The sequence below is a fragment of the Myotis yumanensis genome, unplaced genomic scaffold, assembly GCF_028538775.1.
Source record: "Myotis yumanensis isolate MYYU_CA2020_CCGP unplaced genomic scaffold, mMyoYum1.0.hap1 SCAF_21, whole genome shotgun sequence".
In the NCBI taxonomy this organism is placed as follows: Eukaryota; Metazoa; Chordata; class Mammalia; order Chiroptera; family Vespertilionidae; genus Myotis; species Myotis yumanensis.
This window is the reverse complement of record NW_027223772.1, coordinates 16035833-16052761: the sequence shown is the minus strand read 5'-3', so window position 1 is coordinate 16052761 and position 16929 is coordinate 16035833. Positions and strand designations below refer to the sequence as shown.

General features: G+C 61.1%; 1 protein-coding gene across 7 annotated transcripts in view; it reads left to right on the top strand.

Annotated features, from left to right (window-relative positions):
- Window positions 1–3929: 3929 nt before the first annotated feature.
- The window catches only part of WNK2 (WNK lysine deficient protein kinase 2), a 122636-nt gene continuing 109636 nt past the window's right edge, over window positions 3930–16929 (top strand). For all 7 annotated transcript variants that reach the window (XM_070400897.1, XM_070400896.1, XM_070400901.1 and 4 more), the window contains exons 1-2: window positions 3930–4055; window positions 4411–5072. In XM_070400897.1, the coding sequence (XP_070256998.1) occupies window positions 4413–5072 (660 nt within the window). In that variant the 5' untranslated portion in view covers window positions 3930–4055; window positions 4411–4412. The remainder of the gene's footprint in view (window positions 4056–4410; window positions 5073–16929) is intronic.

Below are 16929 nucleotides of genomic sequence, written 5' to 3'. Positions count from 1 at the left end.
CAGGGCCGGCTGAGGCTTGCGCTGCCGGCAGTGGCAGCAGCAGAGGTGTGATGGGGTATCACCTTCCCCTGATCTCTGGGTCGCCTCCCACCCCTGAGGGCCCCAGGACTGTGAGAGGGGGCAGGCCGGGCTGAGGGAACCTCCCCCCCCCCCCCACCCCGCCACAGTGCATGAATTTTCATGCACTGGGCCTCTAGTTCAGCCATAAAAAGAAACAAAGTACTGCCACCTGCTGCCACCTGGATGAGCTGTCAGTCATGCTGAGGGGGAGAGCCAGTCACAAAGGAGCACCATGGTGAGGCCCCACTCATGAGAGTCCAGCAGAGGTGGCCCATAGAGATAGCCTGGGGCTGAGAGGGCGCGAGTGGGAGTGACTGGTAACTGGGACAGCTTTTCTGGGGAGTGATGAAAATGTTCTGGAATTAGAGAGTGGTGATGGGGATACAACTCTGTGAAGATACTAAAAACCATTGAATTGTACACTTTACAAAAGTGAATTCTGTGGAGTGTGAATTATGCCTCAATAAAGCTATTATTTTAAAAAATCAACATGTTTTTAAATTTGGGAGTAAAGAAAATGTTACATCAGCGTATTAATTATGAAGAAGAATAAAATAAAGACTGTGCTATAGAACAGCGGTCGCCAACTGGAAGTCCGCGGACCACTGGTGGCCTGTGAGGTCCGAAAGGCTAGTGGCTGCTGCTATAGAACACTGCCCCCATCGGGTGGGGTGGGAGTGGAAGGGCCAGACTGCCCCCCAAGCCACACAGGACTCTTCAGAGGCCACACAACCACACCCACGTGTTCCCCCAACTGTACCCTTCCTTTGGTCCCTGAGAGGCCTCCTCTGCAGGTCCCTGTGCTCCCAGGACACTCCTGCCACCCCCCACTCTGCTCTCCTGCCTCCACGCCCTCACTGTGCCCTCAGGACCAGAGCTCCCTGCTGTCCTGCTTGGTACTGGGCGGCTCCACACGGTGGTCCAGTGGCCCCTGCTGGCGAGGGGCTGCCTCCCTGTGCTGTGCCCTGTGGGGGCTCCAGGAGGCTGCACTTGGTCTGACCACTAGACTGTCCTGGCTGCCTGAGCTCACTCAGAGGCAGTGCCGGACACTGTGCTCCCTCGGGCAGGGCCAACCTCACGCTGCTGAGGTGCTTTCCAGGGAGGAGTGAGCAGAGGCAGACGGTGGGGTCTACCTTCTTCCCTCCCTGCCTCCATGAGAGAACTTGTGTTGAACACTGACTGCACCTCAGCATTGTTGATTATGGCCATTATGTCCATCTCACAGGTAACCAAACTGTTGACATGGTTCTGTTGCCTGCTGGGTTCTGGCCCTGGAAGTGCCCATCTTACTGACTAGGTTGGGCACCAGGGCAGACTGGACTTGGGGTGACTTGGGGCTCACTGGCACTGGAGTCTGAGGTAGGTGGCTGAAAGCTCTTGGTGGTGGAGGGTTACCGTGGCTAGCTCTGTGGCTTGAGCAAGCTACTTAAAATCAAAAAGTCTCTGGGCTGGGCCTCAACATATTCATCTGTGACATGGAGAGAATCAACCCATTTGGCCCCAACAGCCACTGAGATGGCCGCTCCAGGCAGCAGAGAGAGGTGCTGCCATCACCAGCCGGGGCAGACCCTGTGCGGAGTGTTTTCCACCGGTTTGGCTGTCCCAGCCTAAGGCAACCAGACAGGCAGTGCTTCTCTCCCCGTCAGAGCCAGGGATAGAGGCTCAGAGGCGTCAAGAGACGTGGCTGAGGACACACAGTGATCCTGGCAAAGTTCTGGTCCCAAGGTCTGTTCAAGGACGCCTCCGCCTTCCCCTTCCCGGATCCTAGGATCTGTACCAGAGCCCAGTGCAAGGTTTCTCGCAAAGGGAATGGTGACCTCTCCACTAGCTGCTCAGCCATGGACTCCGTGGTCATGGGGCAGCAGAGGAGTCAAGCTCCCTGCCACGGAGGCGTGTGAGCAGGGGGCCTGCAACCAGCCTAGGGCCGAGAGCACACACCGCACTCAGCAGGGCAGGCTGTCCCCCTCGCCCAGGCCCTGAGCTGCTCTGATGTGTGGGAACACTGCTGCCATACTTTGCACACCTGCGGGCTGTGGGTGGGCAGCGGCTCACAGGCCACAATGTGAATGGCCAGTCATCTCCTCCATCACCAGGCAGGCATGATGGCCACATGCCACCAGTGGGGCCAGTCTGGTGACATGCATCTGTCTGGGACATGCAGAGATCCACCCCTGCTGAGTTTCCCCTTGGAAAGGCGAGGCACGCCTATCCCAGGTCGGGACTGCCGGTGCCTGAGGACGTACTGAGTCTTGGAGAAACTGGCAGTCTTCCAGATGGGAGAAACCAGGAGGTCAGGCCAGTTCTTCAGGGGGGATACTGGGCTCGGCAGGGCGGGACGGCCCAGGGCCGTGCGAAGGGCAGGGCCAGGCTGGGTCTGTAGCCCCACAGGGAAGACCTTCACCCGCTCTCCTCTGCCCGGAAGGCCCCCACTCGGGGGGAGGACCTGCTCAGGTCCCCACATCAGAGGGTGTCCTCGGGGGGCAGAGCTGGGTCTGCTGTTAACCCTTCCTCACGTGGACTCTGAGCTTGATACCCGTCCCACGAGTAGACGTGAGGACTGCAGTCTGTATTTAGCAGGTGTGGGCCACATGCCCAGCCCAGTCCAGCACTCCGTGGGACCACGGCTCTTGGGGGTAGTCCTGATCCGTGGCATCTGCCCATTTCCATGGTGCGATTTCTCCCTGTTTTGCCACGTGTGACTGTCAACCCTCCCCAGGTGGTCTCTGCTGGCTCCAGCCCCAAGGGCACCGGCCTGACCTCACAAGCCCTGCTGCTCTGGAAAGTCAGCGGGCCCCGCCCCACGCCGAGGGCTGCCGGCGCAGAGTGCCTTTGTGCCACGGCCCGGGCCCAGCAGCCACAGGTACACCACCTGTTTGAAAGTTTGTGTGCTGACAGTGTGCCAGGCAGGGGGTAGGGACCAACATGAGAACAGCCTGGCATCTCCCCTGGCAGCTGCCTCCCCGTGCCTCCCTTTCCGGCTCTGGAAGTGGGCCCATGACCACACACCACAGGCTCACGGAGGACAGGGGAGGGGGTGCGCTCAGGGCCTGCACGCAGTGGGGCTGGGAAACTAGCAGGGTAGTCTGCGGGAGGCCATTTCCCTGACGCAAGGTTCAAGGTGCTCCAGAGAAGGGCATGTCTGTGGGAGTCCAGAGGATCTGCAAAGAGAGGACGGTGCCATTTAAAGGAGGGGGTGAGGAGGCGCTGGGGCGGGGCCTCCGCAAGGCTCTCCTGCCCGCACCACCCACAGGGCAGTTCGCCTGTTTAGGAGCTCTGGGGTTTAGAGAAGATAATTTCGGCCTTTGGGGTCTCGGTTGTTTAATTGAAAAATGGGAATTATGAGGACAGCACTCACCCTCCTGGTGAGGTGGTGAGGTCCTGGCGGGTCCTAGTGAAGTGAGAGGGGCACCCCACCCCTCCACCAGGCTGAGACCCCGTTGGGGCGGGGCGGGGCGGAGGCATCTTCTCGCGGTCTTCCTAAGGGCGGGGACCCTGGCGCTGGACCGCTGCCTTCTGGCCTGCCCATGCTGCCCTGGCGCAGGGCTCAGCGGCCTGGCACACCTGCTGCGCTAGGTGAGGAGGTGAGCCTGTTTCTCTTCTCGCGGACACACGGGCTCTCCGGCCGGCAGCTGCGCGAGGCAGTCCAAAGGCCCGCGGGGCCGGGGTCGCCAGGGGTCAGCGCGGAGCGTGCTGCGGCTCCCCGGGCGGGCGGAGGCCTGGGGGCCCCGGAGCCCGCCCGCAGGTGGCCGCCAGCCCCGCGGCCAGGTGGGCGTGCCAGCCCCGCCCCGCGCCGCCGCTGACGCCCCGCCCTCCCGCGCGCCGGGTCGGAGCCGGAGCCGGTGCGGAGCGCAGCCGCGCGGAACCCGAGCCGCACGCGGGAGCGCGAGCCGCAGCTGAAGGCTCCAGGGAGCGCGTCACGACCGGACCCGAGAGCCACCGGCCCGAAGCGCTGCCTTGCCCGCCCGGCCGCGGCATGGACGGCGCCCGCTCGCCCTGTGAGTGCGGAGCCCCCCGCCGCCTCCTTTGTGCGCGCGCCGCGCCGCGCAGCCCCCTCCCCGCGCGCCCCTCCTGCGCCCCCGGCCAAGCCCTTTGTGGAGCCGCTGTGCGCTGGTCCCTCCCTCCTCACCCCTCACCTCCCGGCCCCCAGCTCTCAGCCCGGGGCCCCGGGGACAGCCCATCAGGCCTCCTCCCCCACCCAGGCCCGCTCACGCCGCAGCCCCTCCGCGGGGACAGCCCCGAGTCCCTCCGCGGCCGGGCGGGCGGGGCGGACGGGCCCGCGCGGCGCTGTCTCACCGCGGCCGGGACGGACAGGTGCGGGCCCGCTGACGCGGCCTGTGTCCTTGCCCGCAGAGATGGACGGTGATGGCCGCTTAGACGCCCGCGGAGCGCCGGGGGAGGCCGGGCGCGGCGCGGAGCCCGCGGGCATGGCGGAGCCGACGGCGGTGCCCAGGGCCAGGGCGGCGCGGCCCGGACCGCAGCGCTTCCTGCGGCGCAGCGTGGTGGAGTCGGACCAGGAGGAGCCGCCGGGCCTGGAGGCCGCCGAGGCGCCCGGCGCGCAGCCCCCGCAGCCCCTGCAGCGCCGGGTGCTGCTGCTCTGCAAGTCGCGCCGCCTCATCGCCGAGCGCGCCCGCGGCCGCCCCGCCGCCCCCGCGGCCGCCGCGGCCGCCGCGCCGCCCTGCGCCCCCAGCACCCCTGGCTCCGAGCCCGCGGGTGCGCAGGATCCTGGCCTGGATACGGTGTCGGCGCCCGCCCCGGACGGGCCTCGAGAGGAGGCGGTAGCGGCGAGGAAGGAGGACGCAGGGGCGCCTGAGGCCAGGCCGGAGCCCGGGCCTGTGCGCCGGGATGAGCCCGAGGAGGAGGAGGACGATGAGGATGACCTCAAGGCCGTGGCCACCTCCCTGGACGGCCGCTTCCTCAAGTTCGACATCGAGCTGGGCCGCGGCTCCTTCAAGACGGTGTACAAGGGGCTGGACACGGAGACCTGGGTGGAGGTGGCCTGGTGCGAGCTGCAGGTGCGTGGTGGGCCCTGCATGTCCTCCTTCCGTGCCTGGCCTACCTGGCCTGAAGCAGCGCTCACCTTTGTGTGTGACCGGCGTGTGGGGCGGGGTGAGGGTGGCTCCGTGTGGTACCGATTGGGGGTGGAGGTGGGATCTCCCCTTGTGTGGCCTCCGAGTCTGGCACAACGTGGCCCACACGAGAGTGAGCACTTGGAGGGTGTGTCTCTCACGGCCCCTCCCTACTCGGAACTCAGGGCTGTACTGACCCAGGCGGTGTGGATCCTGTGTCCTTGCAGAAGTGTGGGGGCTGCCGGGCAGTCCTGGGCTTGGGAACTCTGAGCTGCGCTTTAATGAGCACCTTCCAGTCTTGCCAGGTGTAGGTGCCCTGGCCTGGGGTCCCTAAGGGGCTGCTCCGGACCCAGGCCTGTTGAGGGTGGGCTGGTGGTCCTGGGCTGCTGGACGAGGCCTGGAAGCGCTGTGAGTGCTTCTCGGAGCTCCCAAAGCACATTTGTTCACAAAGTGGGTGCGTGAGGTCTTAAAACTCAGTCATGCTGAAGGCAGATGGGTGGCTTTTTTTTGCCAAGGCTCTGTGCATGTATTTTTCATCACCTTGCCCTTGCGATGGCTGTGTCAGTCCCAGCCCTGGAAGATTATATAAACCGTAACCCGAGCTGCCCTGGGCGCCGTGGCAGCCTGGGCCATGCCTGTAACAGTGGGTGTTTACTGGCCCTCTGTCTTGTGGGGGCAGCTGTCCAGCATGAGGCCGGCCTCGGTGGTGTAAGCCGACCCCAGTGCCCGTAAAGCTAGCTGGGCCTTCCAGGTTTGACGCAGGCCACTGCCACACTGCAGGCTGCCTGCCTTTCGGCTCAGAAAAGGGATTTGGTTGCTCTGTCCTCCAGGCTCTGGTTAGATGTGTGTATGTGTGTGTGTGTGTGTGTGTGTGTGTGTGTTTGAGAGAGAAGGAGAGAGAGCACGCGCACGCTGGACTAGGCTGGTGGTGCTGACTTGTCCTCAGCCTTTTTCCTGAGACAAAGGACCCAGAGGTCGCCCTCCCGAGTGAAGCCCTTGGTCCTGCTGTGGAAATGCAGGCGTGTCCCAGGGAGTCCAAGGACGAAAGAGCTGCCCCTCCCCTTCATGGCCCCGCTGAGGTGGCCGGGGCCTGAGATGGCACGGGAGTGAGTGGGCATCACTGCTCACGAGAATGCAGAGGAGCGAAGATCTGAGAGGGAAGATCGGGGACGAGGGGTGGGGGAGGGAGGAGGAGGCTTCCTGGTTCTAGAGAGTAGCTGTGCAGTCCCACCGCCCAGTGATCCGGCCTCCGGCATGGCAGTGCGCACCCCGGTGCTCCCGGGTCATGCCCAGGCAGGAGGCGGCAGGCCTGGTGAGACCTCAGCCGTGGAGCACAGGGGATTTGGCCGCGGCATTGTGGGTGCTGTCGCCCCTCATTTCCTTTAGGGCAAGGGCCTGAGCAGAGCTCAGAGGTGGAGCCTGCCTTGTCCAGGGCCTGGACTTGGTGGTGGGAAGGCTGGAGAAGGCCTCCATGTGCCTTGGCCCAGCGTTACCGGGAGTCCCGAGCCAGCAGGGAAACCGTCCTGTATCTCCCCCAGTGAGGGTCCCGCTAATGTTAGCCTCAGCCAGTGCGGCGCTGGGCGTCTGCCTGCTGCTGGGGGAGTGAGGACCAGCTGAGGGCAGCTGGGAACCTGCTCCTCACCCACCAGAGGCTGCTGTTTCCCCCACTTTATTGAGGACCCCCACTCAGGCCAGCGGTGAGGACATAGGTGGAGAGGGAGATAGCATCATCCTGGGAGGAGGCCCAGCCTGGTGGCCGTCCACTTAGGCTTGGAGGTGAGCGTGGAGGGTAGGGTGCCAGGTTAGGCCTGGAGGACCACTGCACATGGGGAGCACAGTGGGTGGTGTTCTGGCTTTTTGCCTGGAGAGGGCTCCAGTGTGGACGCCTGGTGTCAGGCTCCCTCCCAGTGGAGGGTGGGTCACCTGGAGCGTCACCTTCAGTGCAGGGAGCTTCACACAGGAGGCTTCCCTGTCTCAGAACGCCTGGCCGGCAGCTTCCGACACCCCAAGTCCCACCCTCAGAGTCTGTGTAATTTCTCACCCTCTGCATGCAGGGGGCGTTGGCACCCCTGGGCGCCTCTGGGGCACCCAGAACAGACAGCGTCACCTGCCTGCGTTTTCTGGGTCTCCTGCCCGGGGAAGGCCGTGCGCGTTTCTGGATCTCACAGTGTGACTTGGAGGACATCAGGTCCCCTTGGCGTCCTCAGTGTTGGAAGTGCTTTGCCGAGGGAGCAGTGAGGCGTCACCTGAACTCTGCACATGTCCAGAGATGACACTGATGTTTTGGGGAAGCCATTTAAAAATATTATTCCTGTCTCTTTTCTTCCAAGTGGACGTTTATCCTGGCATCAGACCACATTACGATATTGAGGTAGGAAGTGCAAGTGTGCCCAGAATCGCTGCCCTCGCTCTGGCTCAGGTTCCCACGTCTCCACGTCCTTGGGCCACCGCCGGCCCACGAGGGGTCCACGGGGACCCCTCTTAGAGACGGTGCTCTCGTCGGCGGCTGGTCCTGCCCTGCGGCCGGAGCAGAGTCTGCGCACGGCCCAGCTGCTCAGGTCACTGCACTTCTGTGCCGGTGGGAGACCTGGAGAGAAAACGAAGCCAGCCCACACAGGCCGAGGCGGGAGCCTAGCTGGAGGCTCCCGGCCCACCTGCCTCTCCCGGGTCTTCCTCAGGGACCAGGCGTCCCTTCTCTCAGAGTCCTAGGCCCCTGGCAACTCCCCCCACGGAGGTCTGAGCCGCTGTTGCAGGGCTGGGCACAGCCTCCTGGGCGGGCCCCCCGGAACCTTTGTCTCCCACGTGTGTCCAGGTTCATGCCCAGCCTGGGGTCCTTCTGCCTCATGGGGTGTGTCAGTCCTTGACCTTCACCCAGGCACGGAGCGCCCCTTCAGGGTAACCCCGAGGCCGAGCCCCACTCCTCAGGCCCTGGGTCTCCCCGGTTCTGTCATGGAGCCATCCTGCACCTCTGTGCTGCCTGGAGGTGGCTGGCTCCCGGGGATGGGGATGGCCTGGACTCAGGCCAGGGAGCAGCTTGCGAATGTGGGGACCACAAGACCTGATAATGTGTGCCCTGCTGGTGTCCCCTCGATGCGGCCACAGAGGCACCGTGTTCCCCACCTCCTGTGCCAGGCAGACGTCTGTGTCCTGTTCACCAGTCTGTGCCTCGGACGTGGGTGATGCGCCTGGGAATGTGCTGCATGTGGCCGTGCTGACTGCGCCGGTCCACTCACTGGCCTCAGAGGATGGCCAGCTGCCTCTCCTGTGGCCATGGCTCCTGCACCGCGCTGGCCCTGAGCTCAGCTGCCTCCTGCCAGTGCACCCCCCCTTTCGTAGACAGGCTGCGCCCACCCACCTCACCAGCACCCCAGCCAAGGTGGAGAGGTCGCCCCTCCCAGCCCCTCCTGCTTTCCCAGGAGCCCTCAGCAGCTGATGGGAGGGGGATGTTCCGAGGAGATGGTATGCGCACGTGTAGCAGGACCTGAGAGGGGCTGCAGTCAGTTTGCAGGTGGTTACCCTGTGTTGGTATTGTTATTAACCTCCTAAGAGCTGAGTTTTGTTGCGAGAGCTGTGTTTTGAAGTCAGTTGGATGCCAACGCTGTGCTTGTTTTTTCCAAGCGAAGTCACACCACGGTTCTGGTTTGGCTGGTGAGAAAGGTTGGGACCAGCCACCTGGAGGCCTGTGAGGACCGCTCCCGCCCGCCAAGGCAGGCCGTGGGTGCCTCTGCCTGGGTGGTGCTGGCGAGAGGGATGTGGTCTGTGAAGATGGACAGGCTGGGGCCACCATCGTGGGCACATGGGGCACTCTTGGCTCCTTCCCTTTGGAAATAAGCGCTCCTGAGACCGGCTGTGTGCCCTCTGGGCGTCCTTGGAGGCCCTGCTGTGTGGGCAGCAGCTAAGCCTTATTCAGGGCCAAATCGCTGAAGGACTTGGGCCCAGACAGCCTCACGCCCTGAGAGGGCTGGCGGGCACCTCCCCACCCTGTGCCGTTTCTGGGTGGTGGCTGGGGGCTTACTCTGAGTGGGTGAGCATTGCTGGTGGGTTGTGGTTCCAGACATGATGGTGGTGAGAAAAAAAATTGCTAAGAGGAGAGGGAGCAGATGTTCCAGAAGTTTCCGGCACCAGGCCCCGTGCTCAGAGCTCCGCAGTGCAGTATGGTTCATTGGCTCAGATGTATGGCACCGTTGAGTGTGTGCTCTGGTTTCACCTGGGGTACCACCATGGGCAGGGCCCGTCACGGAGAGGCGTCTGTGAGAAGCTGCAGGGTGGGGCGGGGTGCGCGTGGGGAGAGCCTGCCCTGCGGTCAGGGGCCGGCGGGCTTGCCTGCGTCTGCCACTCACCTTGCATATCGGCCTGGACTGGCGGCCTCTGACCATCTTGTGGGGCCAGTGGCTCAGACCAGCTTCAGGCCAGAGCTGGTGATGCCCAAGGTGACTACATGGAGCTCCAGTGTCACTGGTGGGAGAGAGCTTGACCTGGCCCAGCAGAGGTGTGGCCACCTGCCTGGTCTCCTTTGTGGTCCGTGCCGCCGCCGGGCTGAGTGGCAGGCGGGTGCTGGCATCTGCCTGCGGGGGCTGTAGGGGTGTGCAGGAGCCCTGCAACTAGGCACACAAACACCCTAGAAGCAGGAGGCCTGCTCCATGCAGACCCCAGCCCCACAGCTTCCCTTGGGGCGCCTCAGTTTACCTGTCTGAGTGAGGAGACTGGAGAGCAGGCACTCGCAGGGAAGCTCTCCTCGCCCTGTGCTCCCCTCGAGGACACAGTTTTGAGAAGCACAGGTGGAAGGGTGAGCAAGCTGACCTGGAGGGGCCAGGCCTGCCTGTCGCTCCCCGCTGGTGCAGGCCGATGGGGCACCCACCCACTCTGCGCTGCAGATGAGGAAAGGGTGTGTGGAGGCAGCAACTGGGATCGCCAGGAAGCAGGTGAGGATCTGCCTCAACCACAGATGGTGGAGGTGCTGGGGGTCAGTAGAGAGGCCCAGAGCGATCAGTTCAGAGCAGAAGCACAGCCCTGGGACGTGGGCAGCCTGAGTGTTTTCCTGCTTCAAAAAGTTTTCCAATCCGGGCTCTGTTCCTGGGAGGGTTGAATTTTAAGATCGCCCGGAAGCCTTGATTTCTACATCCAATAGTGCCAGCATTTTAATAATATAAAGATTTTTGGAAAAGAATAAAATAAAAGATCAAGACTGTGTATTGGGTGACAGAATAGCAAATAGATCATTGGGACAGACTAGAGAGCCCAGAAACAGACCCACATCCTAGAGTCAGCTGCCCTCGGGGAGGCAGGCAGGCGGGAGCAGCTGGCCACCCACGTGCAGAAAGGGGGTGTGTGTGCAGAACTTCCTCCCTTCACAAAAGTTAGCTCGTCATGGATCAGACTCCCTGTAAAACCAGAGCTAACACTCTTAGAAGATAATAGGAGAGAATGTAGGTGGCCTTTGGCATGGAGATGACTTTTTAGATACAACACCAGAAGTAAAATGCGAGAAAGGAAAACTGTAAGTTGAACTTGATTAAAATGGAAAACTGCTCTGCAGAGCCACTAAGGGAGAACGGAAAGACAGAACACAGACTGGGAGAAGGTCTTTGCCCAACACAGACCTGATAACAGACTGCGACCCAGAATGTACACAGAACTCTTAAAACACAACGACAAGCACGCACAGTGTGATTAAACAATGGGCCAAAGACCTTAGTCGACACCTCATTAAACAAGATAATCAGATAGCAAATAGACATATGAAAAGGGAAGACACCTCACATACTGACAGGAAATGCAAGTTGAAACAGCACGCCTATTAGAACGCGAAAAAGCCAGCGCCCTGGCAGCGCAGTGCTGGCCCGTGAGCCCCGGAGCTCCTTGCCGGTGGGAACGCAGATGGTGCAGCCACTTTGGAAGGCAGTTGGGAAGTTTCTTATGTAACACACCGCACGATCCAGCAGTCATGTTCCTTGGCATTTACCCAAAGGACCTGGAAACTATGTCCACACAAAAAGCCGCACAGGATGTTTATAGCACTTGATTCACAGCCGCCAGGACGCGCACGCAGCCAGGGTGTCCTCGGAGGTGACGGACACACAGACGGCAGTCCACGCAGACCGTGGACATTCTGTGATTTTAATAAAGCTGTCAGACCACGGAAAGACACGGATGAACCTCATGTGCACGTGCTGAGTGAGAAGGAATCTGGAAGGCCGCCTGCCGTGACGTTCTGGAAAAGGCGAAGCTGTGGAGGCAGTCAGGGGATGGGTGGTCAGGGTTAGGGTGGCCCTGAAATACGCTGTGTGGTAAGATAATGCTGGATACGTGTCCTTGTACACCAGTCAGAACCCGTAGACTGAACCCTGATGTCAGCTGTGGAGCAGTTCTAGCAAATGTACCACATTAATGCAAGATGTTACTAATAGAAGAGGCTGTGTGTATGAGAGAATTCATGGCAAATACTTTCTGCTCAGTCTTTCCATAAACCTACAACTTCTCTGAAAAGTAGTCTGTTAAGTAAAAAACAGTATAACAGCTACTCTAAAGAAGTTTGCAGAAATGAAAAAAACCACTCATAATCCAAGTGAATATAACTTATTATTTTTGCATATTACTTTGAAGCTTATTCATATACACATACATCTTTTTTATAAATGCAGCTGCGATTGCAGGGTGTCACAGCTTTTAAAATCTGTTATTTTTTTGTTTCTAGAGTGTCTGCTTCCAGGGGTCTTAGTGCGGGTGTGCCGGGGAAGGCGGTCCCCTCACACCCACCTCACCTCCAGCAGGTGTACGTCCCAGTGTTTAGGGGTGAGGTCTCCACAGTGGCTCCGGACATGAAAGGTGTGCCGTGAGCTTGCCGAGCGAGACACATGGGCAGAGGAGCCCGTGGGGCGGTGGGAGCGCTGGGTGAGGGATTTGGTGCCCCCGAGTCCTGGTAGTTGTCAAGGGCTTTTCTGGCTGGGCTTCAGGGATGCCTCCTCGGCAGAAGGTCCAAGCCTGGCCATCAGCTGGCCGTGGGCAGGACACAGGTGGGAGGGCGGGAAGGAAGCTCTGAGCACATCAGGTCCTCAGAGCCACTGTTAGGGTTCCAGGCCTCTCCCAGATGAGGGGCGCCGGGGAGGTGGGTCATATTTAAGCTCATAGAGCAAGACGGCAGCGCCAGGACTCCCCTGGGCGGTCACCTTTCAGCGTTCAAAGGGTTGCTACAGAAAGACGTGGAAGTGCGGGGTCAGGCAGGCTGCTGTGGGGACTTTTCAGAGCCTGTAAGACGCTGGCCGTGTTGTGAAGCTCTTGAAGGGGTGGGCGTGGGAGGCGCCCCTCCACCTTGTCCTTCGTGCTCCATGGGACAGGACGGGCCATGGGGAGAGGTGTGCCGTCGGAGGCAGATGCCCCCAGGGCATGTCTTGGCCCTGTTGCTGCTGGGGTTGGGGTGCTTGGAGCTGGACGTGGAAATCGGCCCTGCCCGAGACCCTTGCTGGTCTCCCACACCCACTCTTCCCCTCGCCCGCTTCCCTGGCGTGTGCCTGCTCAGGAGCCAGTGCCTGGGAACAGTCTCCACTACAAGCCACGTGACCAAGCAGTGCAGAACTTGGGTCGCCCCGAATCTGACTCTTGGAAATGGCCGCTGGAGGGCCCTGGCGCCGGCAGTGTCCACAGAGACAGACGGCTCCCTGCTCTCAGCCTGGCTGGGTTGTCCCCTCTCTCAGGCCTCAGGCAGCAGTCGCTGCCACACCAGGAATTCCAACTGCATCTTAAAGCAGGAAGGAAGGGCCTGGCTAGGTGTAGGTGTCACACTTGAATCTGTAAAGGAGAATGTTGGCTGTAATCCTCTTGGTCTCTCTGGCTAGAAGCGGGTTGCAAGGGGCTCTGGGAAAGGCTCAAAGGCCCCGGTCGGTTCTGTCCTGTTCCCGGGGCCTGGGCACGGTGGGTTTGCTGGGAGGGTGGGCTGACCTGCCCTGTTTTGGGTCCCTCATCCCCCCAGGTCTTGCAGGAGCCAGTGCTCCCTGAGGCTGAGGCATGCTTCTGGGTCCTCCCTACCCCGCCCCTCCACCTCCAAGCTGTGCAGGGGACTCCGCCCACCCTGGGACCCCACCTCCCCCTCTCCTCCCTCCTGGGAGCTTTCTTCTCTCCAGCAATCCAGTTTTTATTTCTTAACCAACTTTTTGTTTTGGAAAACGTAGGAAAGTTGTGGTACCAGTTTTTAACAGTTTGCCACACCTGCATTTTCTCTCTCCCTGCATATGCGTTATTCTGGCCCATTTACACCTCGCCCTGAGCACCCCAGCAGCAGCTCCTATAGGAACAGGGCGTTTTCCCACACAACACAGCTGTGCGCATCGAAGCTAAGGGGGCGGCAGCCGCGGCTGACGTGGACTGTGCCCGTGCGCTCGGCGTTTCCGCCTGGATCCAGGACCCAGTCAGTAATGGGGTGTTGCTTCTGGTTCTCATGTCAGTTTTTTAAAAATACATATATTTTAATTGATTTCCGAGAGGAACGGAGAGGGAAAGAGAGAGAGAAACATCAATGATGAGAGAGAATCGTCAATTGGCTGCCTCCTGCATGCCCCCTCCTGGGGATAGAGCCCGCAACCCAGGCATGTGCCCTGACCGGGAATCCAACCGTGACCTCCTGGTCCGTAGGTCGACGCTCAACCACTGAGCCAGGCCGGCCGAGCTCACGTCAGTTTTAATCTAGAGCAGCCCTCCCACCCCTTTAATCATTATTTTTGTATCTTTTGCCACCTTGCCTTCTTCTTGGCCCCACAGTCTCTGACTTGGGCCCCCATATGGGATGATCCTGTTGGAATCATCCAGGGTTTGGGGAAGACAGATCAGATCATGCTGGTCTCTCCCAATGGGCAGTCAGGCGGAGCCGGGACCTGACCCAGCCGTGAAGGGTACTGCTAGGAGGCTGCTGCAGATGTGGGCCTCCTGGGCCGCCTGCCCTGCCTGCCTGAGCCAGCGACCTGCACAGGGTGCCCACCTGGATTACGCTGGACATGGTGCTGCTTGTACCCTGAGCTCCCGGTGCCGGCGGTGTGGGCTTCTGCAGGAGAAGGGGCCCTGCCCTGAGACTTGGCAGGGGACCCCCGACCTCTAGGGGCCATCCTCAGGCCTTGCTGCCCGTGAGGGGCTTTTGTCCACCCCCACCCCTGTTCATCCTGGAAGGGGGCAGTAGGGAGGAGAGGGCCAGGTCCCCCAGGTGCCAGTGCTGGACCCCCCAGTGAGCGGGGACTGTCAGGATGGCGGCGGCGGTGGCCAGCAGTGGGTGGGGAGGCCACTTCACGGGGGGGGGGGGGGGGATGTTTCCAGCTACTTAAGTTCTTCGGAATGTGACAGACGGGCAGGTGCTGAAACCTGAAAAAGAAGCTGCCCCCGAAAACCTTTCATTGTGTGCGACCCCTGGGCGTTCCCTTCTCGTTGCTAGAAGGGATGCTGCCTGATTCATGAATCGTTTAGGAAAGCCAATTAAATCTTACAAAAAAGCTGCCCCTAATCTCCTGAGACAGCCATCTTCACTTTGGTACCAGCCCTTCTTGTCTGTTTCTATGTTCTTGGTTTCCTTGCAAAGTCATATTGTGGCCCCACCTGCGTTGTGAGCCCACTGCAGGGCTCATAGCCCCCAGCCTCCCTTGTCCCGGGTGGGGGGTGGGGGGTGGGGGTGGAGGTGGGCAAATTCAGGGTGGGCTGAGCACTAGCCCCGCCCCTGCAGCTGGGCCCCGCCTCCAGCATGGGCAAGGCCTGACGTGTTGCAAGACGAGGGTGTGTCTCCTCAGCCCTGTGGCCCGGGGAGCATGGCGGCCCCCAGGGGAGCATGGCGCTGTGCTGTTTCTTCCAGCCAGAAAGGCGTCTTGCCAAGTTGGCCGGCACCAAACCATTGACACCTGCCCAGACAGGTTACGAGGAATTTCTTCTTTTTAATTAAGGGGTTCAAGCAGGAGAGTGAGTTCATTTTTGGAAGAATCATTGCAAGGGCCCTGAAGGGCAAAGGAGAGAGGATGGGGAGCAGGTGGGTGCAATGCTGGGACTTCTCCCTGGGTCTGTGGGGCTCCCGAGTGCTTGGATTTTGGGAAAACCTTTTTACACAACACCAGGACTGACCTGCTGGGACTTACGAGAGTTGGGGGTCAGCACAGGGTCCCCTCCACGGCTGAATGACCCTTGGAGGAGCCCCTTTCTCCATCCCTCAGGGGTCACGGGCCAGCCTGTGCTCCTGCTCGGGGAGCAGGCACCTGGGGTCTGGGGTGGGGTGGCCACAGGCATAGGCAGAGAGGCCAGTTCTAGGGGCCCATGGAGTGTTGTGGGCGGCGGCATGTCCTTGGGCCCTGGGGACACACCGCACCCTCTGACCCTGCCTGCACACTGTGACCTGCTTGTGAGCTGTGCTGGCATTGGCTTCAGGATCGTTTGACCCTGACAGGATGCAGGGGGTTGGCTTGTCATTTGGGCTCTTTTGGGGCAAAGGCTGCCTCATGGGGCTGTCGTCCTGTCCGGCTCGCAGGTGCCTTCTGAGCAGAGTGGGTCTCCTTGGGACAGCCCCTGAGCTGGTGCTTGAGGGCGCAGGGGAGGACTCCGGTGAAGGCGTGGAGGCTGGACTGTGGGCCTCATGTGGGCATCGAGCAGACCCAAACCTGCACCCCCTTGGGGGAGGGACTGCTCATGCTGGGAGGGGTTTGTCCCCTGGGGAAGGGCAGGGGCTGTGCGTGGGATGTTCTGCCTCTCGATGCCAGTGGACCCACTGACCCCACTGACCCCACTGACCGCATCTCCTGGGCTTGGGGCTCGTCTGCTCCTCCCACCTTGTCAGCCACTGCATGGCCTTGCTCGGCACGCAGGCCCGTGGGGCTGCACAGACGCCGCAATGGCCGTTTGTGAAAAGAAGGCTGAAAAGGAGGCCAGAGAGTGAGTAAACTCAGAGAGAGAGCGAATAGGACGAGTTGAGGGAAAGTGGCAAAACCCATTACAAGCAGATGAAAAGAAGTGAGAGTTTTTTAAAAGAAGTGGATAAATGGTATTTTATAAAAATAAGATATTGTCCGCGGAGTGGCTCAGGGGTAGAGCATCGACCTAGGAACCAGGAGGTCACGGTTCGATTCCTGGTCAGGGCTCATGCCCAGGTCGTGGGCTCGATCCCCAGTACGGGGCGTGCAGGAGGCGGCTGACAGTGATTCTCTCATCACTGAGGTCTCTCTCTCTCCTCCCCTCCCTTGTCTCTGAAACCAATAAAAAGACACTGAAGGACCGAGGCATGCACTTTACTGTTTTAGAGCGAAGCTGCTGGAGCCTCGGTGGGGGGTGTGCTGCGCCCTTGCAGGAGGCGGGCTGCCCGGCCGGCCGCAGGCACGCTGCTTCCTGTCCTGTGGGTCCCTGGATCTCCTGTTTCCTGCACGTGGGTCTCACGAGTGTGTGGCCTTTCCTGCTGCCCTGCTCTTTGGGACTCAGCCCGGCCGAGCAGTGGGCAGTCGGCCCCTTGGTCACCACGTGGACCTCCACAGTCTGTTGTCCATCCACCTGCTGTTGGGTTCTTGGCAGTTTCCACTCTGGCGTCCCTGGCGGAGGGACACCGAGGCACGTGGGCTCGGGGCGCCCCTTCCCTGCCCTCGGCTCCCCAGAGCTGTTTTCTGTGCCTGTGTGCTGGGAGCGAGGTGGGTGGCGCAGCCTGCCAGGGCTCATGTCTAGGTGACAAGGATACAGACCCGCCCCAAAGGCCCCGCCGGCCCACCTGCCCCTCGGTCGCGGAAGCAGGTGTTTGGCTGGCGTCTGGCTCAGGTCTGTGGGCCTGGAGGGGCGCCCGCCTCTGTGAGATGCGATGAGGTGA